Consider the following 26,878-nt stretch of genomic DNA (forward strand, 5'->3'; position numbering starts at 1 on the left):
TAAAAGTCAGATACAGTGGTACCTCGGGTTAAGTACTTAATTCATTCCGGAGGTCCATACTTAACCTGAAACTGTTCTTAATCTGAAACACCACTTTAGCTAATGCGTCCTCCTGCTGCCGCTGCGCCGCCGGAGCACGATTTCTGTTCTCATCCTGAAGCTAAGTTTTTAATCTGAAGCACTATTTCTGGGTTAGCAGAGTCTGTAACCTGAAGCGTATGTAACCCGAGGTACCACTGTAGTTGTTTATTTCCTTGACATCTGATGGGAGGGCGTTCAGCAGGGTGGGTGCCACCACTGAGAAGGCCCTCTGCCTGGTTCCTGTAACCTCACTTCTTGCAGTGAGGGCCAGAAGGCCCTCAGAGCTGGACCTCAGTGTCCAGGCAGAATGATAGGGGTGGAGACTCTCCTTCAGGTATACTGAAGGCCAGACAGAAATATTCCGAGGCCTGAGGTTCCCCATTCCTCTTCTAAAGTGACAGACTCCACCACTGGGTTGAGAACCAGCCATTATGTTTGCTAAATCAGTGCCCCAAAGGATGACATTGGTTTCTGGATAAAGCCCTTTCTTAACAGAGTGAAAACGTGTCCCTATTTGGGTATGGTTAAGCAAGCGGAGATAGACACAGCCCATTTGATGGGGCATAATTACCAGCATTTAGTGATCATGCCTTCTGATTTGGGCCGTTTTCTTGGAAAACCCTGGCTTCTCAGAGACAAGCATGAGTTTGACGCTGCTTTTGAAGTTCCAGCTTGGACTTCTAAATTTAGATATTCGTCGGCCAGGGGTTTGATCCAGTTCAAACATTTTGAAAGCCAACTGCCTTTTTGAGCCGAGGCTCGGCTGAGGTCAACTCCCGCTGACTCTGTTTAGCGTAAGTCAGAGGTTTTCCTTGAAGCTGCAATTACCTGTATTATAATTAGCTGGGCATTTTAATATTTGGGTACGCTTGGGGAAAGATTAGTAGTCTGTTTGAAATGTGCTGCAAGCACTGATTCACAACACTTGTGTGTGTGTGTGTGTGTCATTGCAACCTTTAAATGACTTCCTCCAGTGCTTTTAGCATGCTGAATTTTGTGTTGCAAACGTCTCACAGGCACCATTAATATAAATCAGGGATGGGGAACCCTTTATAGACCAAGGGCCACATTCTCTTCTGGAGGCCACATTTGGTGAGCAGTACCAGAGGCAAAAAAAGGGGCAAAGTACAGCGGTACCTCGGTTTAGGAACAGTCCTGTTTACGAACGATTCGGTTTACGAACTCCGCAAAACCAGAAGTAGTGTCCCGGTTTGCGAACTTTACCTTGGTCTAAGAACGGAATCTGAACGGTGGAAGGGCACCGGCAGCGGGAGGCCTCATTAGGGAAAGTGTGCCTCGGTTTAAGAACAGTTTCGGTTTAAGAACAGACTTCCAGAACAGATTAAGTCTGTAAACCAAGGTACCACTGTAATGGGTGACAATTTTAACTTGTACCGTGGTACCTTGGGTTACATACGCTTCAGGTTACATACGCTTCAGGTTACAGACTCCGCTAACCCAGAAATAGTACCTCGGGTTAAGAACTTTGCTTCAGGATGAGAACAGGAATTGTGCAGTGGCGGCATAGCAGCAGCAGGAGGCCCCATTAGCTAAAGTGGTGCTTCAGGTTAAGAACAGTTTCAGGTTAAGAACAGACCTCCAGAATCTCAACAGGTGGATACAGAGCCCAGGGGAGAACTAATACCATTTCCTCCTTCAGGGTGGGAGGAAACCAGCAGTGTCCCCTATTTGCTGAGAGATAGAGGTGGCAAGGGGCAGGCTGCCTTGCAGATGGCAGATCCTGCCTCCAAGGATCCTGCGCCACACTCCTGTTGCCACTGCAAGAGCAGGCGGTGCTCTCATTGGAGGCTGGATCTGCTACCTCTGTGGATCTGCCACCTGAGGCAGTTGCTTCACCTTGTCTTATGAGTGGGCCGGCAAAACATCAATGTTGCTTCGATGCCACTTCAGAGATGCATATCCTACCCAAAGTGACCAAGGGTAGAGTCTGATGAACAGCCTAGCTAGAGACCGAGATAAACCTATTTTGAAACCGGAGCCACCTGCTTTCACACACATTCGCCCCCCAAAAGCTTAGGGTGTAATATTGGAAGAGGAGGGGTGTTTTTTAAAAAATGTAGGTCCCTTAACAAGCAACTGAACAGCTGGATCCACGCCTGCTTGCGGAAGGCAGATAAGAACAAAGACAACAAGATGAGCTTTAAAGAGCTCAAGAACTTCATGAAAGAAGTCAACATACAAGTCGATGACAACTATGCCCGGAATATCTTTGAGGTAAGGAGAATTTAATTTGTCCGCTTGCAAGCCTAGTTTGTTACGAGGCAGTGGTGTTTCGTGAAACGGTAGGGACCCGATCCTATGGACATTCTCTGGAAGGAAGCCTGATGGGATCCAGGGGGGCCTTCTCTTGAGTAAAGCATATGGAAAGAGTAGGATTAGCACTCATTAGACGTGTGTGTGTGTATTCCTGACTCTCACAATTTTCTAGGAGGGATTCAGTTGAATACTGGAAATTTTGGGTTGCATAATTAAAGCGGATTAAAGCACACCAAATAGCAATGGAGCAGAAATTCAGTTTGGTTCACTTTTAAAGCCAAACCTACTGAATTCTTTCTAGAAAAACACACAACCTGAATTGACACAGCTGCCCTTCAAAATTCACACTTGTCTGAATTTTGCAATGCAGTTTGCCAAAAAAATGCATATGGCTAGTGAAAACGACACACACAAATACAAAAAAGCATGCAAGAAATGTGTATGTTAGGCAAGATTGCATACAAAAATGTAGGCAACACCCCCAATTTACACAGGGGTTACATTCTGAGTCACCGCACGTGTCAGGGAAATCACGTATATTTGAAACACCATTGGAGAAGCCTACGAACACTCAATTCCTCCCTTTTTAGGATGCTTTTGGGTCACTTCTTGGTTCAACACAATGCATGTGTGTGCGGTAACACACATATTGAATGTGCATAGGTACTTTAGGATAAATGTATGTTAAAATGCTAATGCAGTTTCACGAGGACTTAAGAAGCAGCGGCACAAAGTGATGTGGAAATGTGGAAACTGAATTTAAGATTGGAAAAAAATGAGAAACTGAGGGAAACCAAAATTGAGAGAATCCCTCTTCTCTATTCTGAAGCCCTCAAAATGGCAGCTCCCTTTTCCAGCTCCCAGAATCCACTCTTCCTTCCCAACTTTATTTAGCCAAGTCCGATTCCGCCCTAAAACAGAGAGAAAAAGGCCTGGTACGTCGGCAAGATCTGCCAATCATGTACTCCATGCCTGGCTGCAAAGTTGACCTTTTCCAATGACCCCTATCTGTTTTGCATTGTTTAGCCCTGGTTCAGGTTTCAACCCATAAAGAAGAAGAGTTTTTACCTCTTCTCTCTGCGTTCACAGCAATGCGACAAATCCCAGACGGACACTTTGGAGGACGACGAGATCGAGGAATTCTATAAGATACTGACCGAACGGCGCGAGATCGACGAGATCTTCTCTGAGCACTCCAACGGCCAGGCCATGATGTCGCTGGAGGATCTGGTGAGGTTCCTTCGAGAAGAACAGCGTGAGGAGAATGCCGGGCCTGAACTTGCGCTCTCTCTGATAGAGAGATACGAACCCAACGGAAGTGGTACGTTGGTAACCCTTTGGATTTGACAATATTTACACTGAATGCGTGCAGAGGAGGGCGACCAGGACGATGAGGGATCTGGAAACCAAGCCTTATGAGGAATGGTTGAGGGAGTTGGGTATATGTTTAGAATGGAGAACAGGAGACTGAGAGCTGAGATGGTAGCCATCTTCAAATATCTGAAGGGCTGTCACATGGCAGGTGGAGCAAGCTTGCTTTCTCCCGCTCCGGAGGGTAGGGTCAGAACCTATGAATTTGAGTTATAAGAAAGGAGATTCTAACTAAACATCAGGAAGAATTTTCTGGTGGTATGAGTAGGCTATAGTTCATGGGTAGGCAAACTAAGGCCCGGGGGCCGGCTCCGGCCTAATCGCCTTTTAAATTCGGCCCGCGGACGGTCCGGGAATTAGCGTGTTTCTACATTAGTAGAATGTGTGCTTTTATTTAAAATGCATCTCTGGGTTATTTGTGGGGCATAGGAATTCGTTCATTTCCCCCCAAAAAATATAGTCTGGCCCCCACAAGGTCTGAGGGACAGTGGACCGGCCCCCTGCTGAAAAAGTTTGCTGACCCCCTCCTAGAGTTTCTTCTTTCTTTCTTTCTTTCTTTCTTTCTTTCTTTCTTTCTTTCTTTCTTTCTTTCTTTCTCTCTCTCTCTCTCTCTCTCTCTCTCTCTCTCTCTCTCTCTCTCTCTCTCTCTCCCTCTTGATTTTCACCAGCAACACTATCAAAGCATCTCACATAAATACAATAAAGCAGTGTTTCCCAACCTTGTGCCTCCAGCTGTTTTTGGACTACAATTCCCATCATCCCTTGCCACCGGTCTTGCTAGTCAGGGATGATGGGAGTTGTAGTTCAAAAACAGCTGGAGGCACAAGGTTGGGAAACACTGCAATAAAGGAAAACAATAAGATTTAATTTCTGAAAATCAGAATTAAAACTGAATATTCAATGTCTAAAAGCTGGCAACAACCCCCCACCCAAAAAAGCCGTGTAGTCACAGCCTGCCCCATTCTCAGTTTTGCCCTTTTCTTCTCCCTCCCTTCTTTTTATACAGTCAAGGGACAAAATGTAATGAGCAAAGATGGCTTCCAGATGTATTTGCTGTCTCCCCACGGAAACGTATTCAATCAAGCTCACATCCCCGTGTACCAGGACATGACCCAGCCGCTGAGCCACTATTACATATCGTCTTCGCACAACACCTACCTCATGGAGGACCAGCTGAGAGGACCCAGCAGCACCGAGGCTTACATCAGGTTCGGCACATCATCTCCCCTCTTGGAAGAGCCAAGAGAGTTGTCAGAGGAGCCTGGGAGAGGTGCTTCCATTTTAATTACCCACAGTGCCCCGGGGCACAGCATCACCCAAGGCATTGTGGGAAGTTAAAAAGGCTAACACTTATCAGACCCAGCAACTCGGTGCTCCTCAGTGTGCCAGACAAACAATTTGTTTCAGAGCTGTAGTCCGAAAGATCTGGAAGCCATCAGGTCAGCAAAGGCTGGCGTAAGGGGAGAATTTGTGAGCAGCCTTGGGTCCTAGCCGCACGAGACATTTGAAGTGGTATCACTTTAAACAGTCGTGGCTTCCCCCGCAAAGAATCATGGGAACTGTAGTTTGTTAAGGATGCTGAGAGTTCTTAGGAGATCCCTATTCCCCCACCCCCAGAACTACAATCCCCAGAGTTCCCTGGGAGGAGAGATTGGTTGCTAAACCATTCTGGGAACTGCAGGTCTTGGGAGAGAAACAGCCATCGTTCTGGCCGTTGCTCAGCGACAAAACATTTGCTTTGTGTGGAGAAGGTCCCCAATATCTGCAGACATGTCTGGGAAAGACTCCCTCCCTGAAACCCTAGAGGAGAGCTGCTGCCAGTCCGTGTCAACGGTATTACACCCTTGTGCACATTAACTGAAACAAACAGTGTAGTTTATTGTAGAAAACTCACATATACGTACATTTGTAATGGATATGACCTCCGCTGTTTTTAAGCAGCATTTGAACATGGTTTGGCATGAGTCTACTAGTTTCGAACAGTCACTGTTGATTTTCGGATCCCTGTACCACAGAGAGCCAGTGTGGTGTAGTGGTTAAGAGCGGTAGTCTCGTAATCTGGGGAACCGGGTTCGCTTCCCCGCTCCTCCACATGCAGCTGCTGGGTGACCTTGGGCTGGTCACACTTCTCTGAAGTCTCTCAGCCCCACGCACCTCACAGAGTGTTTGTTGTGGGGCAGGAAGGGAAAGGAGAATGCTAGCCGCTTTGAGACTCCTTAAAGGGAGTGAAAGGCGGGATATCAAATCCAAACTCTTCTTCTACTTGAATCAAACTCTTCTTCTACTTCTTTCTTCTACAAGAAAGAAGATTCCACCTAAACATTAGGAAGAACTTCCTGACAGTAAGAGCTGTTGGACAGTGGAATTTGCTGCCAAGGAGTGTGGTGGAGTCTCCTTCTTTGGAGGTCTTTAAGCAGAGGCTTGACAACCATATGTCAGGAGTGCTCTGGTGGTGTTTCCTGCTTGGCAGGGGGTTGGACTCGATGGCCCTTATGGTCTCTTCCAACTCTATGATTCTATGATTCTAAGGTCTGAATGAGCTTCTCCATAGTCATACAGTCTACAGCACGGAGGCGACTTTTGCATATAGCCCACAAATTCTCGATGGGATTTACGTCCAGGGAATTCCCTGTCCTATCAAGTACCTGTATTTGCTGCTCTGCCATGAATTTATTCACCACTTTGGATGTGTGGCAGGGGGCTAGGTCCTGTTGCAATATCCCAGTACTGCCAGGATACCTCTTTTCCAGCTCTGGAATAACTCTCTTTTGTAGAACCTCAACATATTGTGGCGAGCGCATCATTCCTTCTATTGGCTTCCGGCACCATAATGACCAACTGACTTTTCGTGTTTGTTTTGAGTGCAGGATGAGGAGTAAGATAGAAAACGCTTTGTTTCAGTTAATTTGCACAAAGGTCTAGGCTAGATGGAGCCCATGGGTCTGACTTCGTATAAGGCAGCTCCACATATATGGGCACCTCCTCCTTTCGCCGTTTCTGGGAATCTCATTTTGAACAACTCCCAACAGACCCTGTGATGTTTCATTTGCAGAGCCCTGACCAAAGGCTGCCGGTGTGTAGAGCTGGATTGCTGGGACGGGCCTAATTCGGAGCCCGTCATTTACCACGGCTACACGCTCACCTCCAAGATTCTCTTCTGCGATGCCATCAAAGCCATCAAGAACTACGCTTTCAAAGTAAGGGCGGCTCCTCTCCCTCCAGCCAGCACCCTAGCTTTAAATCTCTTTATGCCTTTTGTACCGCTGTGGTCTAAACCACAGAGCCTAGGACTTGCCGATCAGAAGGTCGGCAGTTCGAATCCCCGCAACAGGGTGAGCTCCCATTGCTGAGTCCCAGCTCCTGCCAACCTAGCAGTTCGAAAGCACGTCAAAGTGCAAGTAGATAAATAGGTACCACTCTGGCGGGAAGGTAGACGGCGTTTCCGTGCGCTGCTCTGGTTCAGAGGGAGGTTGTGCCAAGCAAACATTATCCTGAACTTTCTTGTGCATTTCCTATCACTTTCCCATCACCAAAGTCCTGATTTGTTGGGTGGCAAGTGTGTTTTTAACCCTACAGCAATGGGGCAGTGTGTCTGGCTATTAACCCGAAGGTTGGTGGTTCGAACCCTGTGAAAGGGGATACTCTGTATCTTTTGTTTAATCCCTTACATCTCCTTTTACTTTATTATATATTTTTTTGTATTAATAGAGAGGTGCTAGAACCTTTTTAGGCATGCGGGTGGCGCTGTGGGTTAAACCAAGTAGATAAATAGGTACCACTCTGGCGGGAAGGTAGACGGCGTTTCCGTGCGCTGCTGTGGTTCACCAGAAGCAGTTTAGTCCTGCTGGCCATATGACCCGGAAGCTGTACGCCGGCTCCCTCGGCCAATAAAGCGAGATGAGCGCCGCAATCCCAGAGTCGTCCACGACTGGACCTAAAGGTCAGGGGTCCCTTTACCTTTACCATTGCAAGACACTTTGAGACATGCCGCGAGCAAGAAATGAAAATAGCAACAAGGGGCATTTCAAAAAAAGTCCCAGTTAAAATTCCCGGGTGAATTTATTGTTTAAAAAAACAAAAATCCTACATACCTAAAGTCAAGCAAAGAAGGAACCCGATGGGCTTTTTTGGGGAGGCTTTTCAGCACCAGTGTTGCTGCAATCTGGGGCAATTGCTTTTTCTAAGAAACTGAGAGAGCACACACCCAGAATGGTGCAATTGATCCTGATGATTTTGCTAAAATATGACATCCAAATTCAAATGGACACACTGATGTTTGGCACCCACCAAATAAGCATATACCGTAGATTAGGGGTCAGCAAACTTTTTCAGCAGGGAGCCGGTCCACTGGTCCTCAGAACTTGTGGGGGGCCGGACTATATTTTTTTGGGGGGGAAATGAATTCCTATGCCCCACAAATAACCCAGAGATGCATTTTGAATAAAAGGACACATTCTACTCATGTAAAAACACCAGGCAGGCCCGATAAATAACCCAGAGATGCATTTGAAATAAAAGGACACATTCTACTCATGTAGAAACATGTTGATTCCCGGACCATCCACGGGCCAGATTTAGAAGGCGATTGGACTGGATCCTGCCCCTGGGCCTTAGTTCGCCTACCCATGCCACAGATGTATTAAGACATCTGTTGCATTAGACTTGTTTTCTGGGGGAGGAGAAGACCAAGTGTTTGGATAATGTGTCTTGAAAATTAATAACATTTAAATTAATTTTGTTTTAAAAAGAAGGCCCTGCTCTGGGGGCACCTCGATTTTACTTCCCCAAAAGTAAGCACCCAGCAGAGCAGGACCTTTCTTGAAGAGCTCAAGGGTTGGAGTCACTCGTATACAGGAGGAAAACAGCAGTTATTCTTGTATTAATGTCACTGTTCTCTCTCCCACCCCCTCCTACCCCCCGCAGACCTCTCCTTATCCTGTCATCATATCCCTGGAGAACCACTGTAGTCTCGAGCAGCAGAAAACGATGGCGTACCACATGCACAACATCTTGGAAGACATGCTGTTGGTGGCGCCAGTCGACTCCAATGCTTCCGAGCTCCCTTCGCCGGAGGTGAGTTCAGCTGCATTTTATCAGCACGTAAAACACTGCGGCTGCCATCTTGGTTGACAAACTAAGTCGGGGGTGTGGAACCTGTGGCCCTCCAGATGTTGTGGGACTACAACTCCCCTCAGCCCCAGACAGCATTGGTTGATGGTTTGGGATGATAGGAGATGCAGTTCTCCTTCCCAGACCATTGGCCATGTTTCCCGAGGCTGATGGGAACTGGAGTCCCACCATGTCTGGAGGGCCAGGGATACTGATCCTGTTCCACCATTTGCGCCCTTTGCCGCTGTGATATCTCTTTTTTCTTTGCCTTTTCCCACTAGCAATTAAAGGGGAAAATTCTCGTGAAAGGGAAGAAGCTGAGCTCAGAGACGGAAGAAGTCTCTGATGAGGACGAAGCGGCTGAAATGGAAGACGAAACTGTGAAGATCGAAGTGGAGAGGAAAAGGACGGTGAGCTTCGTGGACCATGTTAGCAATTCCAGGCCCTGATTTTGCGTGTTCTTAGCAACTGCTAGGGACGCGGGTGGCGCTGTGGGTTAAACCACAGAGCCTAGGTTGGCGGTTCGAATCCCCGTGACGGGGTGAGCTCCCGTTGCTCGGTCCCTGCTCCTGCCAACCTAGCAGTTCAAAAGCACATCAAAGTGCAAGTAGATAAATAGGTACCACTCCGGTGGGAAGGTAAAAGGTGTTTCCATGCATTGCTCTGGTTCACCAGAAGCGGCTTAGTCATGACCTGGAAAAACTGTCTGCAGACAACCTCCGGCTCCCTCGGCCAATAAAGCGAGATGAGCGCCGCAACCCCAGAGTCGGTCACGACTGAACTTAATGGTCAGGGGTCCCTTTACCTTACTCTGAGTAAGACGAGCACCATCTACAACCATGGAGATTGAGAGGCCGGTGGGTTGTTTCACTCCCTGCCTCCCACCCCTGAAACTATGATGAATTCTCAGTTTTCTACCTTGTCCCTTGTCCCTTTTTAGAGTGAAAAACTGAAGCTTGCCCAGGAGCTATCTGACACGGTGGTCTACTGCAAAAGTGTCCACTTCCAAGGTTTCAATAATACCGATTGCAATGAAATGTCATCCTTCAGCGAAAGCAAAGCTTTGAAGCTGGCCCAGGAATCTGGTAAGTAGCCCCTTGCCTCATCTGGTGTGCTCAAAAGAGAGATCCACCGACCGAACATAACCCAAGAACATGGTGTGCGTGTGTGACCTAGAGTAAAACGCTGCAGTGTAGAGTGCGCTGCTATTCACGATGCTAGCCAGCCATTCCCATTCCCAGGATACTCCATTCCAGCCAGCTAGCCATGCCCACGTCAAGGGAATTCCATTCCAACCCACCCACCCCCCATTTTCTATTTATTCCCTGCTAATAACCAGCCAGCGTTCCATGGCTATTGATTGTGCTCGGTCCTTACTGGGCTGTTTTTTGTGGGGGTGTCTCCCCTACTTTTGAACTCCCCCATCTTATAAGCTTACAAGGAGGGCATGCCAAACCACTCCTTCCCCCTATTTCTCGTTTCCGGCACCACCCATTTGCAGGTATACCGCTGCTGAACCTGGAAGCTGTTTGGCCAGCGTCACTAATAATGCTCGGTATATTTGTTTTGTCAGATCCTGGTGGCCACATTCACGTGTGATAGCCTTAAATAATTTTTTGAATTAATTTTTTACATTTTTATCATGCTAACAACATTGCAGGGATGTGGGTGGTGCTTTGGGTTAAACCACAGAGCTGATCAGAAGGTCGGCAGTTCGAATCCCCTCAATGGGGTGAGCTCCCATTACTCGGTCCCAGCTCCTGCCAACCTAGCAGTTCGAAAGCACGTCAAAGTGCAAGTAGATAAATAGGTACCCCTCCGGCGGGAAGGTAAACGGTGTTTCCATGCGCTGCTCTGGTTCGCCAGAAGCGGCTTAGTCATGCTGGCCACATGACCCGGAAGCTGTACTCTGGCTCCCTTGGCCAATAAAGCGAGATGAGTGCCACAACCCCAGAGTTGGTCATTCTTCTTTGGTTGGTCACTTTTCCATCTTTGGGCTAGCATCCTAGCCGCAGCCGTAGCATACACTAAAAAGTTTCTTCTTTCCTCTTGTCCAATCTTGACCTGAAGTGCCTAATAAAAAGGCTTCTGGTCTTTTAGCAAACATTATCGTAAATATTTTCTTAATTTCATTATAAATCATATCCCAATAATTTTCAATCATTCTGCAATTCCACATATGAAAAAATCGCCTTCTTTACATTCCCAACACTTATTGGAGCCTCATGTGTGCTAGCCTTAATTATGTGTTGTACAGAGGTACCTCGGGTTATATACGCTTCAGGTTACATATGCTTCAGGTTACAGACTCTGCTAACCCAGAAATAATACCTCGGGTTAAGAACTTTGCTTCAGGATGAGAACAGAAATCGCACGGCGGCAGCACGGCGGCAGCGGTAGGCCCCATTAGCTAAAGTGGTGCTTCAGGTTAAGAACAGTTTCAGGTTAAGAACGGACCTCTGGAATGAATTAAGTACATAACCAGAGGTACCACTGTACGAAGAAGAGTTTTCCGCCCTCACAACCCTAATATGTCTCTCTGGGTCACCCCAGCTCTCCCACAGTTCCATTATGATTAGAGGAGGAGAAAGAAATTGTCATTTTTTTTCCCTGTTCTCATTCCAGGGCCCGACTTTATCCATCACAACATCAGGCACCTGAGCAGAATCTACCCCGCGGGATGGAGGACGGATTCGTCTAACTTCAACCCTGTTGACATGTGGAATGTGGGATGCCAAATTGGTAAATTGGGTTGTTAAAATCAACATGGCTTATTTAGTTGTGAATAACTGGGGATGAAAGGGGGCTGTGAAGTAATTTTATCTCTGTCTTTCTGTTTGTTTGTCTTATCACCTGCCCTTCCCTTTAAGGCCCCAGAGTGGTTACAGCATTAAAACACAATATTAAAATTAGTTCAAAACATATTACAGTCTTAAAAATGAGGCGGGTGTGGCAATCACACAGGGTCCCCAGACGTTTCACCACCTATTGATCCCTGTGCCACCACTTTATTTCTCACTGCCACCACCCAGGCCCTACCTGGTACAATACTGAGTCCAGTCAGGGTTAAATTGGAACATAAACTTCGGTTTATTTATTGCAGTTTAGCAAGCGTGTGGTTTCATAAACAGTATCGGTCAATTACATTCATAGGGTGCCTATCCAGACCTATAACTTCCGCTACCTGCTCTCCCTCATTAAACCACCTCTCAGACATTTACCGCATTTTTCGCTCTATAAGACACACTTTCCCCCCTCCCAAAATTAAGGGGAAATGCGTGTGCATCTTATGGAGCGAATGCAGGCTCCATGGCTTCAGAGATAGCAACGCGAAGCCTCCAAAGCACAGTGGGAGCGTTCCCGCTGTGCTCCTGAGGCTTCGCGTTGCTGTCGCTGAAGCCTGGAGAGCGAGAGGGGTCGGTGCACACCGATCCCTCTCGCTCTCCTGGCTTTGCTTTGCTGGAGAGGCACTGTGCAGCTTTCCCTCTCTGCGCAGCGCCCCTTCAGCGAAGTGGGAGGAGAAATGGAAGGGGCTCCGTTTCTCCTGCTGCTTCGCTGAAGAGGCGCTACGCAGAGAGGGAGAGAATTTTTTTTCTTGTTCTCCCCCTCTAAAACAAGGCGCGTCCTATGGTCGGGTGCGTCCTATAGAGCGAAAAATACGGTACTTGTCTTCCTAGCCCCTAACTGTCCCTGACTCAGCTTATTTCGCTACACTAACTCAATCTCCCCACAGACTCTATCCCAATTCACTCCCACTCCAGCCAACTCCCAATGAACTCCCCTTTCGCGCCTCACAGTGCTGGTTTTATAGTCCCTCTGACTCCACCCCCTGGGTTCTGATTGGGTAACTTGTTTAACTATTTCACCTCCAGCACTCTCATATGTTAACGTCAAAGCGGGTGTTAAAGTATATACACCTCAAGTGTCAAAAGCCAGGATAAACAGGTGCAGTTTTCAGCAAGGACTACATTACTTTTCCAGAACATGACAATGTTCTGTAAATCTGCTATCGTGCCCCATTCAACGGGTTAAGGGCTACTAATGATCATACACACCTAAATGAAGCATTGCCTTATAAAATAATAATTTGCCAATTAATTGTACGTATTTCTCCCCCCCCCCAGTTGCCTTGAATTTTCAGTCCAAGGGAACCGATATGGATGTCTACCAAGGCCGGTTCCAGGAAAACGGCTTTTGTGGGTACGTCCTAAAGCCAGAATTTCTGCGGGATGAGCATGCCAGGTTCAACCCCAAGGCCGTCTCAGAAGGGCCGTGGTGCACCAAGAAGAAACTCCAGGTGAAGGTAGGAATTGGAAACGAGGATTACATGCATTTCTCTGAAGTCCAAAGCATAGCTGTCAAGCATCCCTTATTTGGCGGGGCAGTCCCTTATCCCAGTGCCATGTCCTGCTGCTGTCCCTTATTGTTGATGTCCCTTAAATTTCCTGGGTTTCAAAGGAAGCAGCTCCTCTCCCTCCCTGCCTGCCGGCCGGGGAAGAACGAGGCTCCAACTGTGTTGCTTGGCTGCGTTGCTCACCCAATAAGGAGTCTAAGAACAACTGGGGGGTGGAGCTTGCATGCCTTGTGCCGATCAAATCAGCTGTGTTGCCTGGGGACTCGCCTTTGCTCAGCGCTTCCCAGCGGAGAGGTGACAGTGGTTTTCCTTGCTGCATCCCCTTTGCCGGGTTGCTGCACTGTGGGAACCACCACTTGAGGCTTCGTTTGGCTGCTGGTTGACTAAAATCCCTTATTTTGGCTGCTGATCCCTTATTTTCGAGGCTGCTGGTCCCTTATTTTCAAATCTGTAAGTTGACAGCTATGGTCCAAAGTTGGTGCCCCAGTGCTGTTCCTTATTGTCCCCTGGAAGGCTTCCAAGTCACGATGGGCACTCAAGACCCCTTCGTTCTCTCTTACAGGTTATCACAGGCCAGCAACTGCCCAAGGTGAACAAGAGCCAAAACTCCATTGTGGACCCCAGGGTGATAGTCGAGATCCACGGCGTCCAGAGGGACAACGAGAAGAAGCAAACCACCGTCATTGACAACAATGGTAAGAGGAGGAGACACTTGTGAGTCTTCACCAGCTGAACTCATCTCTGCCTCTTGGCCTCCTTCTCTCCTGCTTCAGCTACTGCCTCTCATTCTGGTCTTCTCTCTGCCCCAGACTCTCCCTGCTCACTAAACCCTGTTACCTCTTCCGTTCCCAACACTTCCTCTTCCCAGTCTTCTCCCTCTGACTGCTCATAGTCATCCCACCACCATTCCCCGGGCTCTGAGCCTTCTTCCCTTGGAGGTTCCTCCCACCATTCCTCTGCATCCAACCAGTCCATGACACTGAGGCGCTTAGAAACCATGAGCTTAAAGTCCAGCCCAGTGGGACCAAGATTTTGGAAAAGGGACCAAGATTTTGGCTGCCATGCCTTCTGGGCTGCTACTCTGACAAACCCTTGGCTCCTAGCTTGGAGAGGCTCTTTCTTCTTGCTGTAGCTCCGTAAATGGAGATTCAATAGCGGCTTTGTTCATTTGTTTCCCGGCAAAGGAAAAAGCTGAAGCTGCTATTCTTTGTCCAAGATGCCTTACAAAAGGGCCTTTCATTGCTTCCTGGAAGGGGAAAGGGATACTGAATCCAAAATTACCCATAGCTGGCAAAAGCCTTGGTTGTATATTCTCCCAACTTTGGGCGATGGGCTGCTTGGCTTTCAGCCCAACTGAAAACTGATTAAAGTCTGCAGACATGCATGTGGTACAGTCCTCTCAAAAGGCTATACCACCTTGCAAAGGAGTTGGGGTGAAGGGGATTGCCGTTTTGGAAACTCCCACTATGGCACGATCTCCTTGGCATGTGGAAAACTTACACGCCAAGGAGAAGAGGAGATGTGTTAGTCATCAAATATCTCAGAGGCTTTCACGTGAAAGATGAACAAGCTTGTTTTCTCTTGCTCTGGAGGGTGGGACCCGAACCAGTGGCTTCAAGCTACAAGAAAGGTGCGCAGAACTGGACACAGAACACCAAGGCAGAATAGAGTGGGACTATTACTTCACACGGGTGGCGCTGTGGGTTAAACCACAGAGCCTAGGACTTACCGATCAGAAGGTCGGCTGTTCAAATCCCCGCGACGGGGTGAGCTCCCGTTGCTCGGTCCCTGCTCCTGCCAACCTAGCAGTTCGAAAGCATGTCAAAGTGCAAGTAGATAAATAGGTACCACTCCAGTGGGAAGGTCAACGGTGTTTCCGTGCGCTGCTGTGGTTTGCCAGAAGCGGCTTAGTCATGCTGGCCACATGTATGCCGGCTCCCTCGGCCAATAAAGCGAGATGAGCGCCGCAACCCCAGAGTTGGCCACAACTGGGCCTAATGGTCAGGGGTCCCTTTACCTTTTCATTACTTCTCTTGATCGGCACTCTTTGCTTCTGTTGATGCAGCCCAGAAAGAGAAAGGAAAAACGTGTCTCTGAGCATCTTTTCTACCAATCAAGGATGAGGCCAGATTTTTCTATCTTTTACGGATCTAGCCTACTGGAAAGATGCTCAGACTTGTACATCTCTGTGTTGCCCGTGTTTGTCTGTTCTTCCTTCCTCACCTAACACTCTTCCCCCCCCCCCCTTGGCAGGCTTTAACCCCAGATGGGATGAAGCGTTTGAGTTTGACATTGACGTCCCTCAGCTCGCACTGGTTGGTTTCATGGTTGAAGACTTTGACGCGTCAACCAAAAATGACTTCATTGGGCAGTTCACAGCTCCCTTCACAAGCTTGAAGCAAGGTGAGTCTTTCCATCTTAACCTTCAGAGCAAACTCTTCATTCGAAGCTTAAATAGGGAGTTTCTGGGGCCAGCTAACAACTGGGGGTTGTTGTTTTTTAAAAGTTCTCTCTCCTTTTTAAGTGTAATGTCTCTTTCAATATGGTTGGGAGGTCTTCACGAACTACGAACCCCAAAATTCTGCATCTTCTCCAAACCTGTGCCAAGGTTTTGCAGTCATTTTGCAGTGAAAACTTTGGCACCGGTTTGGAGTGAATCAAACAATGTTGGATTTTTGGGTTTGAACCCCACTTTGATGTATCAATTATTCAGTTGGGGGGCATGTTGCAAAACGTGGGGGGGGTGCTGCAAAAGGCTGCAAAATGACTGCAAAACTTTGACGCAGGTTTGGAAGGAATCTCAAAGTTGGGGGTTTGTAGTTAATAAGCGGGGACGCGGGTGGCGCTGTGGGTTAAACCACAGAGCCTAGGACTTGCTGATCAGAAGGTCGGCGGTTTGAATCCCCACGACAGGGTGAGCTCCCGTTGCTCGGTCCCTGCTCCTGCCAAACTAGCAGTTCAAAAGCACATTAAAGTGCATGTAGATAAATAGGTACTGCTCCGGCAGGAAGGTAAACGGCGTTTCCGTGCGCTGCTCTGGTTCGCCAGAAGCGGCTTAGTCATGCTGGCCACATGACCCGGAAGCTGTACGCCGGCTCCCTCGGCCAATAAAGCGAGATAAGTGCCACAACCCCAGAGTCGTCTGTGACTGGACCCAATGGTCAGGGGTCCCTTTACCTTTACCTTTTTAGTTAATAAGCTCTGTTGGAGGCTGCCTTGTGGGCTGAAATTCAGGGGATAGGGCCGTTACCAACACTAGTCCTACTCTGAGTAAACCCAGTGAAGTTAATTAACATGACTAATTTGGGTCTGTTAATTTCAAGGGGTCAGCAACAACAGATAAACCACACTGTTTACGAACCTCCCAGGTGTCTTATAGGAGCACAGCGCCCTCTACTGCCCAGATCAGGCACCGCTTCCCAATAATCCTGATAATCCAAGACACACTTTTCTGAAAAAATTCCTTCCAGTAGCACCTTAAAGACCAACTAAGTTAGTTCTTGGTATGAGCTTTCGTGTGCATGCACACTTCTTCAGATACACATCTTCTATCTGAAGAAGTGTGCATGCACACGAAAGCTCATACCAAGAACTAACTTAGTTGGTCTTTAAGGTGCTACTGGAAGGATTTTGTTTTGTTTTGACTATGGCAGACCAACACGACTACCTATCTGTAACTGACACTTTTCTGAATTATTATTGGTGACATGTGTAAGAGAAGGAGTTGGCCGCCTTCAGAGAAGACAGTTTATAGCACACTTTCTCTTAATATATGCAGACTTGTGGCTGGAGAACTGCATCACAGAATTCAGGGATGTACAGGTTTCGAAGGCTATCTGCTTTTTCAGGTTGTTGTGTCTTTGTTTTGGAAAGAGCGAATTAGGCCACGTTAAAACTGAATTTCTCCCCCATCTCTATGTTGCGTCCTCCAGTTCCCCTGGCATGTAGGAGTCAGATTGTTGCCACTCCCAGTGCCAGCTATTGAAATACACCAAGTGAAGAGAACACCATGTTTGATGTAACCTACCTCTCTCTCTCTCTCTCTCTCTCTCTCTCTCTCTCTCTCTCTCTCTCTCTCTCTCTCTTTCTGATAATCTCCAGGCTATCGCCACATTCATCTCTTGACGAAGAACGGAGACCAGTACCCTTCTGCCACGCTCTTCGTACACATCAATATTACGGATGCTTACTAAAAGGACAATTTTCTCGGACTGCTCAAGGGAGAGGTCCCTGCTTTCCCTTTCCAAATGAACTTGCCTACCAAGCTGGGAAGAGAGAGACCACAAACACTACCCTGGTTTTTAGCCGATGTGGAATCCCCACAACATCCCCGGAGAGCAGGAAATGGACAAATGAGTCGAGCCAACCACCACAGAGGTCGTTCTGCAAACTGCCTTGCAGCGTTTAGAAAGCATCGTGGAGAATTGCTGCTCCAAGTGCCTGTAAAAGGCCACGTTCTGTTGTGGTGGGGAAGCTGGGCTATCCTCCTTATCATGGGTAGGCAACCTAAGGCCCGGGGGCTGGATCCGACCCAATCGCCTTCTCAATCCAGCCCGCGGATGGTCTGGGAATTAGTGTGTTTCTACACGAGTAGAATGTCTCCTTTTATTTAAAATGCACCTCTGGGTTATTTGTGGGGCCCGCCTGGTGTTTTTACATGAGTAGAATGTGTGCTTTTTATTTAAAATGCATCTCTGGGTTATTTGTGGGGCATAGGAATTCGTTCATTTTCTTTTCAAAATATAGTCCGGCCCCCCACAAGGTCTGAGGGACAGTGGACCGGCCCCCTGCTGAAAAAGTTTGCTGACCCCTCCTCCTTATCCTAGCTGCTGTTTCTGAGAGAAAGGAGAAAAAGAGCTAACTTTTCAATCATGAAGCACGAAAATTAAGATAAGGACAGGCGCAGGAGATTGTTACTTTAGTCCTTTAAGGCTGGGAGCTCCACACACTGGCCACTGTCCCCCCTCTGTTGTCTCTGAAGACCTCATCTGGACTGTAGCACTGGCTTCAGGCATGTTCTGAGTCAGATCCGAGATGTGGCTTCTGTGTCTTTTCCGCTTGTTTCCTCTGTTTCCTCCCTTATGTCCGATGGTTACTGACTTCCTTTGTGGCAGCAAGGCGCCAGTTCTTCCTGACGTCACCTTTCAGGGTTTTCATTTTTTTTAAGTTTCCAGTCCTCATGATAAGTAAGGCAGGCTTAAAAGCGTAAAGGCGATTTCCAATGCAATTTCGAAGGCTAAGGAAAGTTGTTGAACGATGTACACATCGTTTTAAGAAAGCGCACATTCCGCTGCTGGGCGCTGCAAGCTGTGTAAATCATTCAAATCAAGCAGACTTGCGCAATGTTTAATACTACCTCCAGCAACAGCCCAAATCCCTCCTTTGCAACTTTTCCGACTTCTGAAATTTAACCGGGCACCTTTTAAGTCATAATTGACCCATTGGCTGAAACAAGAAATTCTTAAGAAGCTGATTTCTGGGGCCAGTGTTACATTCTGTGTTTCTGCTGCGCTAGAGTGGGCCAGCAATGTACTCCCAGCCGGATTTCATACTGTAAAAATGTGATTTTTAAATTTTTTTTTTAGACATTAAGACATAAGCACTGTCCTTGAACTTTCCCAAAACAGTGTCAGGGTATTGGGCTTTTTCAGTTTTAGAAGCTGAGGCCAGTGCATCAATCATCACGTTGTGAATTTTCTAGATGCTACTTTTTTTTTTTGTAAATTTTGTAATTTTGTTCGATCTTTTTAGAAGTAATTATTACATTATTTTTAGTCGAAAGCAAGCAAGGGGCAGGTCCATTGTATAGTCACACCCTCTCTTTTCTCAGTAGCTTGGAAATTGCTCTGAATTTGAAGGGGGGGTGAGGATATAGACTGGGGTTCAATCAGTCTCATAGGCCATTATCCAAAGATGATAGTTGCCTGTGGAAATTTATCCCAACATTAGCAAATTCAGCCGCTTGAAAGAAACTGACTGATATAAAATATGCTAATTCTGTTGTTTTAAATATTGGGTTTCCCCCAGCTGGTTCTGAATTATTACTGTTTTTGAACATGATACAGTTGTATCTAAGGTTTTCCGTGAAATGGTGAGGACTGGAAACTTTTGGAGAGTTTACATAACCTCACATCGAAAAGCTTTGAATCAGAGTCCTGTTGTGCCACCATTCTGCCTCTTTTACATTACATGTGAGATACACTACAAAATCCACGCCCTAAAGCCGAATGCTTTTTAAGAGTTCTGTAGATTTCAGTGGGAAAGAATTAAAAATGCACCTAATTCTCTCAGTGATATCTACGAGTTTTAAATGGCTCTGGATCTTTGTAGCACGTTACACTGTGATCTATAGCAAATTGTGAAAATGCTATGCTACTGACAATGTCGTACCAAATCCTCTTATTTTATATGTGGTCCCAGCCTCTAAAACTCACTTTGGATTGAAAAGAGTGGAGAACCTTTGCTTTTCACTAAGCAGAATCCTTTTAAACAATCTGCGGAGGCTGAAGGCTCATTTACACGCAATCTTATCTCATGAGAACAGGCCCAAAGCTTGCTTCAGATTTAGGTGCCTATGCTGTGGTGCTTTGCCAAATGCCAAAGGCCCCTGATTTCATTTCAAGACGTAGGAATTGGTCAACAGCACTGGCCAGTTTGCAGTTCCACATCAAAGCAGATGTGCCTGAAAGTGATCCGACCGAGAGAATCTGTGATCTCAACTTGAATTCCTCGATTTGCGGAGAGTTGCTCTCTCAGGGTAGATCACCTGTCAGGGTCGAGGTGTTCATTTGTCAGCAAAGTTGGCACCGGCTTCTTTCCTCAACCATTTTCGCTACCTCTCAGTGCAAATTTCGAGACTTGGCTGGCCTCCTGACAAAATAGCCACCACCTCCAATCCTCCCATCTGCAAAATGGGGTCTGCATTGTTATAGGGCAGGGGCTCAGTGTAGACAGGAACTCATCCTGTGTCATGGAAATCCATGTGCCTCTAACCCAACATAGCCTCTTGTTTTGGGTTAGGCTTTGCCATATATATATATTTGGGGAGATGGAATCCTGAGAGCCACTTTCACAAACACATTGCAAATTTATTAAACGGGAAGGTGGTTTCTAAAAGCCGTTCCATTTTCCCTTTCTTGCGACGAACATTATCTCATTTCTCAAGGCACTATGATGAACTGTGTCACCTCTCCCCCCCCCCAAACACTTCCATCTGGGATTTTGTAATGGAAAAAACACGTAATGCCTTATTGCGGTAACTGTAAGGTCCTGGTCTAGCACTTTTAAAAAAAGGATTGGGACCTTATAACTGCCCCAGCCTTATTCTGTTTGTGTAGAAGACAATCACAGGGTGGTAAACTTGAATAATGGTTGAGACGATGGTTGAGATGCAACTGTAGCTGACTTTTAAGAGATATTCCATAAGTGGAGCCCTGACTGTGTCATAATGCAATAGCTGAGTCCAATTGGGATTTTGGGCTTGTGTAAGACATAGAATCATAGAGTTGCCATCCAAAATAAAAATAAAAATCAGCCTTCTCCAATTGGGGTCTTCCAGGTGCTTTAGACTACAACAGTGATGTGAGCCAAAGTCCAAAACATCTGGATAGAAAAGGCCAATTCATCTAGTCCAAACCCCTGCAATGCACAACGTCAGCCTATCATTTGCAGTCTTGTACTGTTGTGCTCCTGTTGTTTACACGACAAAAGTAGTTTGCCCAACAACACCAACGCTCCCACTTCTTGCCCTGACATGACAAAATGGGTTATATCCCATGTCAGTCATACTGTTGAGTAGACCCATTGGAACTGGCGGGCGCAGCTAATGAAAGCCCCTTTATTTCAGCGGATCTGCCTTCGAGTACGGCTTAGCGAGATATAACCCAATCATTCTGCAAAACTGACTTTTATATTGTGGTTTTTTAAAATTTAAAAATGCCATATAAAGCTACAGAGTTAGAGGGTTGACAAGAGTACGATATAAATAATATATTTTTTAACTGCGATTAAAATGAAAAGTAAAAAAAAAAATTGTGTTTCTCTGCCTCATCTTTTCCTGTTTATTTTTCTTACTGGGTTCACCTGATGTGTAAATGCACATGGCCAACTAAACTGGATTAGCTCAAGCTCTCCTACCTTGAACTCTGCCACCCCCCCAAAAAATGCTCACTTCTTCTTGAATGGCAGGATTGTACACCTACCCTCCCATCTGTTCTGAACAGAGGAGAGGTTCAAGAAATTGCTCTCTGAGCAAGAATGGCAGGGGACAATGAAGTCTTTCCTCCCCAATGATGGCGGGAGCATTTTCTGCTCTTTCAGACACAGCAGCTATTTTGTATTATGCCCGACGGCAGCCATTTTGTTACGCCCACTGCAACGTCTCAAGAATCCAAATGGGCCCACTGGCCAAAATAGGTTGGCGACTACTACTGTGGCTCTGTGTATCTTTTAACCTCCATGTCAGGGTCTCCTACCCAGACACTGGTTCCTTCTCCCGTTCCAAGATTGGGAAAAGTCATTCAAGGAGCTCTACCACATGATAAACCATGGTGGGGTCGGCCACAAGTCCTTCCTCTTGGGGGCAAAAAGGAAGACAAAACAGGAGCGCCCCAGTTTCACTTGCTGATTTCGTCACGAATGAAGCTACTGCATGTAGATTTATGAAAAACGTATGCCACCGGTCACTGTGATTTGTTTTATTTTGAAATCATGGCACGGAAATGAACAAAGTGAAATGGCCACAGGTGGTTGTGATGGAAATTGTGGGGAATGTGTGAATTCCTTTGCCGCCGTTGCTGTTTTTTCTGGATGTAGGCTCTGAAAGGCCTTTGAGGCCTTTGGATGAGAAAAGGTGCCGTTAATCCTTGGGAGAAAAGCTGTGTGGAGTTACAACCCTCAGGGCACAACCTTACACTTCTAGGGTACCATAAACATTCATGGAGCAATCTAGGGTACCACAAACGTTAAGCCCGAGACCTACAATTCTCATTATTTAAGACTCTTTGGGAAGTTTGATCATATCCTGATCGTCAGATTGTGATATTCACCCAAATCCCTCACATCCTTATTTGCCAGCGAAATGAGAGTGATTATTTCACTAGCATCTCACTCCTAGCCTGACTGGCAGTATAACAATGATAAACTGAGCAACTATAGTCAAGACTGTGACCCCAGACAGTTCACGTGGGATTCCCTCCTCTTCATATCCCTTAACAAAACCTGAGCAATACAATTTTCTCTGGCCCCAGATGAGGCCACTGGTGCGCTGCCTTTCTTCCCAATCCTGGCTTCATAAGAGAGAGAAGAAAGAATAGTGAGAGCAGAGACCCAACATTTGTTTTCAGTGGTACCCAAACGGATGCTTCGGGGTCCTTGCGAGCCCAAGGACTAGCCCAAAACATGGCCGCCTGAGGCAAAGGACAAGATGGCGCTGTCCTTTCAATTCCATGTAGAGAAGCCAACCAGACTGAACTTCAACAGGGGCAACGGGGTGGAAATTGTCCTCTGCTGTACCAGAGGGCAACGTATGGGGGTCTGTCCTCCTGACATCTTCCTGTTGCTGCCTGCCCCTCGGCTTCTGCCGCCTGAGGCAACTGCACTCAGCGCTGCTTTACAAAGGAGGAGGAGAGGATGGGTCAGGCTATTCAATTCCATGCCTTCAGATTGGAGGCCAGTTGCTGCATAACTAAGGGGTGTGTGTATGTGTGTTATGTACTGAGCTGAATAGGATCCAAAATGCAGCAGTCTGATTGGTCCTAGAACAATAGGATCCAAAATGCAGCAGTCTGATTGGTTCTAGAACAATAGGATCCAAAATGCAGCAGTCTGATTGGTCCTAGAACAATAAGATCCAAAATGCAGCAGTCTGATTGGTCCTAGAACAATAAGATCCAAAATGCAGCAGTCTGATTGGTCCTAGAACAATAGGATTCAGAATGCAGCAGTCTGATTGGTCCTAGAACAATGCAGCAGTATGATTGGTCCACAGGAGCCACCCAATCCAGCTCCAGGTGGAAGCGAATCCACAACCTGATTGGCCTACAGGAGAATCCCGGAATTAGCCAATCACATGCAGCCCATTGTGTAAATAATGTATATAAAGCAGATACTTTGGGGAAACATTCATTCCTCCTCACCACTATGAGCTGAATAAAGAGCATAAAAGTCACTCTCGACTCCAAATATATTTCAATGTGTGTGTGTGTGTGTGTGTTTGTGTGTGTGTGTGTGTGTGAGAGAGAGAGAGAGAATGAGACTTTCCCCCTTCCAAACTTCCAGAGAGTCCAGAATCAGCCCTAGAGGCCAGTCTTTCATTTCCCTTCAACATTGCCTGAAGCTTACAACTTCACGTGCAATCCCTGAAATTCCAAACTCATAAAATGCAAGGAACTTTCTCCCCGCACAGATAAATTATAAAAAGCTTGACAGGCAAAGGAGGTGGCCGTTTTCAGTGGCACAGGTGCTGGGGGAAGGAAATAATCTACCAAGCCTTTGACAAAACTGATTTCAAGACAGAGAGAGAGAGAGAGAGAGAGAGAGAGAGAGAGAGAGAGAGAGAGAGAGAGAGGTTTCTTTAAATAGTCCTTTTTGGTAGTGGGGGCGATGACGGAGGGAAGCACCTTTTATCCAGGCTCACTTCCTCATACACCTGTGGAGTTATCCCAAAATGAGTTCTAAGGAGCCAGCCAGCCAGCAGGCAGGCAGGTGTGCAGGCCGAAAGCTCCTTCACTCAAAAAAGTCCAAACTGTTTCTTCTCATTCTGCTGCTTCCACCTGGGCATCTGGTAGAATTCCTCCTTGGTCTTCCCAAAGATGTCATAAAAATCTGCGTCAGACAGGTAGTACTGCAAAGAGAGTGAGAGGAAAGGGAAACAAGTGAGGGGAGAAGCCTGATGGGTTATTGGCTTATTCTGTTCTTGTTTTTATTATGCATTTTTTTATAATATTGTATTTTTATGTTGTGAACCGCTCCAAGATCTACAGAGGAAGGGCGGTATACAACTTGAAATCATCATCATCATCAGTGTGGTTTTTTTCTGGGGGTATGCAGGGCTAAGCATACCCCTAAACATTTTGTGAATCTTTATACTTTTGTCCATTTACTGTATTTATTTTCCCCGAATTGAACTATAAATGGTGGCTTCCTTGAGTCAAAATCAGAGTACCCCTAAACATTTTTTAAGGAAAAAAAGCACTGATAATAATAATAATAATAATAATAATAATAATAATAATAATACACAGCACCACCTAGTGGATAAAGGAAGCAGAGAAATATATTGGGTCCACCTAATAAACTTGCCTCCAATATACATTTGGGGAAAGAAACTACCAACATTAGGGTCAATCTGCATTCCAACCACTTTTTAACCTCTCTCTTGAGATCAAGCGGGAGGCAGGAAATTTCAGCCTGTTGCACACCAGGGATTGCAGCACATTTGCCATCCTAAACACCAGCTCAGAGGCCTTTAAAAGAGGGTTAGGCATGTGGCCATGGAGGATAAAGCAATAATAATAATAAATTTTATTTATACCCCGCCCTCCCCAGCCAAGACCAGGCTCAGGGCGGCTAACACCAGATATAAAACAATTGATTAAGATACAACTTAAAAACAAGATTAAAATAAAACATTAAAATGCAGTCTCATTTCAATAGAAACTCAAATCAAAAACTTTTTGGGGATGAAAACGTCAAATCTTCACCAAGGCCAACTATTCAGACTGGTCCTACGTGGGCCAGAAAAAAGCCAGGGAAGTCCCCAAATAGGAGTTCCATCACAGAAGGAGAAAGGAAAAAGGAAAGAGGGGGAAGGGATCAAGTCGATTCTATGCGTGGCTACCACTCATAAGGACCATGCGCTGCCTCTGTGCTCAGGCAGCACATCTCTGGAAACCAATTATTGGGAAGCAACAACTAGGGAGGGCCAATATGGTGCTTGTGCCCTACTTGTGGGGTCCCCATCAGCACCTGGATGGCTGCTTAGGAAACAGGACACTGGACTCAAAAGGCCTCTGTCTTGGTCCAGCACGGCATCTTCTGATGTCCTAATGTCCCTTGCATGCAAGACCAGGGGACCTTTGGTTTCCAAAATGACTCACAGAAGAAGAAGAAGAGTTCGGATTTGATATCCTGCTTTATCACCACCCGAAGGAGTCTCAAAGCGGCTAACAATCTCCTTTCCCTTCCTCCCCCACAACAAACACTCTGTGAGGTGAGTGGGGCTGAGAGACTTCAAAGAAGTGTGACTAGCCCAATGTCACCCAGCAGCTGCGTGTGGAGGAGCAGGGAAGCGAACCCGGTTCACCAGATTACGAGTCCACCGCTCTTAACCACTACACCACACTGGCTCTCATAGGCGCAAGACCTACCTTATTGCTGTGCTCCTTAGATCTGGCGTTCCCGAACAGACCTTGTTCCTTTTAATAAAACGTTAACCTCCCTTATTCTGTGTGACTTATTCCTAACACCCTCTCCTGACTGCACTCAAATGTGTCTTTTGAGTGCCTTATGTGTTGTTCATGTGAGCTGCCCTTTTCACATACCTGCTTCCTGTGCGAGCGATTGTGTTAGCCACAGTGGTTGGGTGAAAACAGTGTGAGAAATGACCAGGGAGCGCGCCGCTCAGTCGGCAAGATAATCAACATTCGGTGTATTCACCTACCTCTTTCTTGGTGGGGTCCACTCCTTCTGGAAGGTCATCCACCGTCTTGTTGATCAAAGCATCTCTGTGATATGCGCCAGTCCCATTGGTCTCCACGGAGGTGGGGTTGTTGTTGTAGCTGCCGCTGCTGCCACCACCGTTGGTTGAGGGCGGTTGGTGTACTGGCGACCTCCTTTCAGGCTCCGAAATGGCTGAATTGGGGGCAGGCTTACTGCTGGCGTTCCTGTTGTTCAAGTTGGCATTTTTAAGGTCCTGCAAAAATATAGGAAAAGCCCATGAACAGGAGGACACTCTGCACATTTCACATGGGGCAAGCATACCTTGCTAAGGAGCATTGGCCAGTCAGAAGTTCCTTGCCACTGAAGGAATGGGTTTCTGTGCAGTCAGTTTGAAATGGGACCCAACCCCCCCTTTTCATCTTTCTCCAAGGGAGCATTTCTAAAATGCATTAACTTGAGCTGTTGAGCAAATGCATAACAAGAACACAGCTTATAAACAAAACTCTCTCCTTTATCAGTCACGGCAATGGACGACCTTGGCTGTTCCAGTGGAGTAGGGATGACATGTCTGGGACTTATCTTACCACACTCTGACGCACAGACCTAGTCCGGGAACAGCGCCAGAGTGTGTTCTTGGAGTTGGTGACCTCTTGCTCCAAGATAAGAGTATAGGAACAGGAATACCCTTTTATGGTCAGAAGTACAGGAAGGAAAACCCTTTTATGGTTAAGAGTACCGGAGCAGGAACAACCTCTGCACAAGGAAGCTGCAGCTTCCACCCTGGGCTTACTCACCATGGTGATCTCCGAAATGGTGGCTACTTTTCCCAAGCTGTTCTTAATCTCCTCGTAGGACGACTTGCCATCCTGAGAGGAAAGAAAAACCACTGCTATGAGAACTGCAAGGAAGCCTTAGTTACCCAAAGAGAAAGGCGGTTGCAACTTTGACGCGAGACCTTGTTTTCCGAATCAGTACTTAAGCAGTGGTGTCTGGTGCTCATTGGGGCAGATGGAGTGCAAGGCAGGA

The 26,878-nt window shown here is 46.7% G+C and overlaps 2 protein-coding genes across 3 annotated transcripts in view; one reads left to right on the forward strand and one right to left on the reverse strand.

The window, feature by feature from the left end:
• PLCD1 (phospholipase C delta 1) overlaps positions 1–21,223 on the forward strand; it is a 63,663-nt gene extending 42,440 nt beyond the window's left edge. For both annotated transcript variants that reach the window (XM_081931695.1, XM_081931694.1), the window contains exons 4-15: positions 2,187–2,316; positions 3,448–3,679; positions 4,736–4,937; positions 6,782–6,926; positions 8,653–8,802; positions 9,120–9,248; positions 9,779–9,923; positions 11,464–11,580; positions 12,963–13,141; positions 13,755–13,887; positions 15,446–15,595; positions 17,294–21,223. In XM_081931695.1, the coding sequence (XP_081787821.1) occupies positions 2,187–2,316; positions 3,448–3,679; positions 4,736–4,937; positions 6,782–6,926; positions 8,653–8,802; positions 9,120–9,248; positions 9,779–9,923; positions 11,464–11,580; positions 12,963–13,141; positions 13,755–13,887; positions 15,446–15,595; positions 17,294–17,385 (1,804 nt within the window). In that variant the 3' untranslated portion in view covers positions 17,386–21,223. The remainder of the gene's footprint in view (positions 1–2,186; positions 2,317–3,447; positions 3,680–4,735; positions 4,938–6,781; positions 6,927–8,652; positions 8,803–9,119; positions 9,249–9,778; positions 9,924–11,463; positions 11,581–12,962; positions 13,142–13,754; positions 13,888–15,445; positions 15,596–17,293) is intronic.
• A 650-nt stretch (positions 21,224–21,873) lies between these two features.
• VILL (villin like) overlaps positions 21,874–26,878 on the reverse strand; it is a 52,553-nt gene continuing 47,548 nt past the window's right edge. Inside the window, exons 18-20 of the mRNA XM_081931637.1 lie at positions 26,647–26,718; positions 25,854–26,105; positions 21,874–24,035 (exon numbers count right to left, since the gene is read on the reverse strand). Coding sequence (XP_081787763.1) covers positions 23,922–24,035; positions 25,854–26,105; positions 26,647–26,718 — 438 coding nt within the window. The 3' untranslated portion in view covers positions 21,874–23,921. The remainder of the gene's footprint in view (positions 24,036–25,853; positions 26,106–26,646; positions 26,719–26,878) is intronic.

Source organism: Podarcis melisellensis (assembly GCF_964234715.1).
Source record: "Podarcis melisellensis genome assembly, chromosome: 12".
In the NCBI taxonomy this organism is placed as follows: Eukaryota; Metazoa; Chordata; class Lepidosauria; order Squamata; family Lacertidae; genus Podarcis; species Podarcis melisellensis.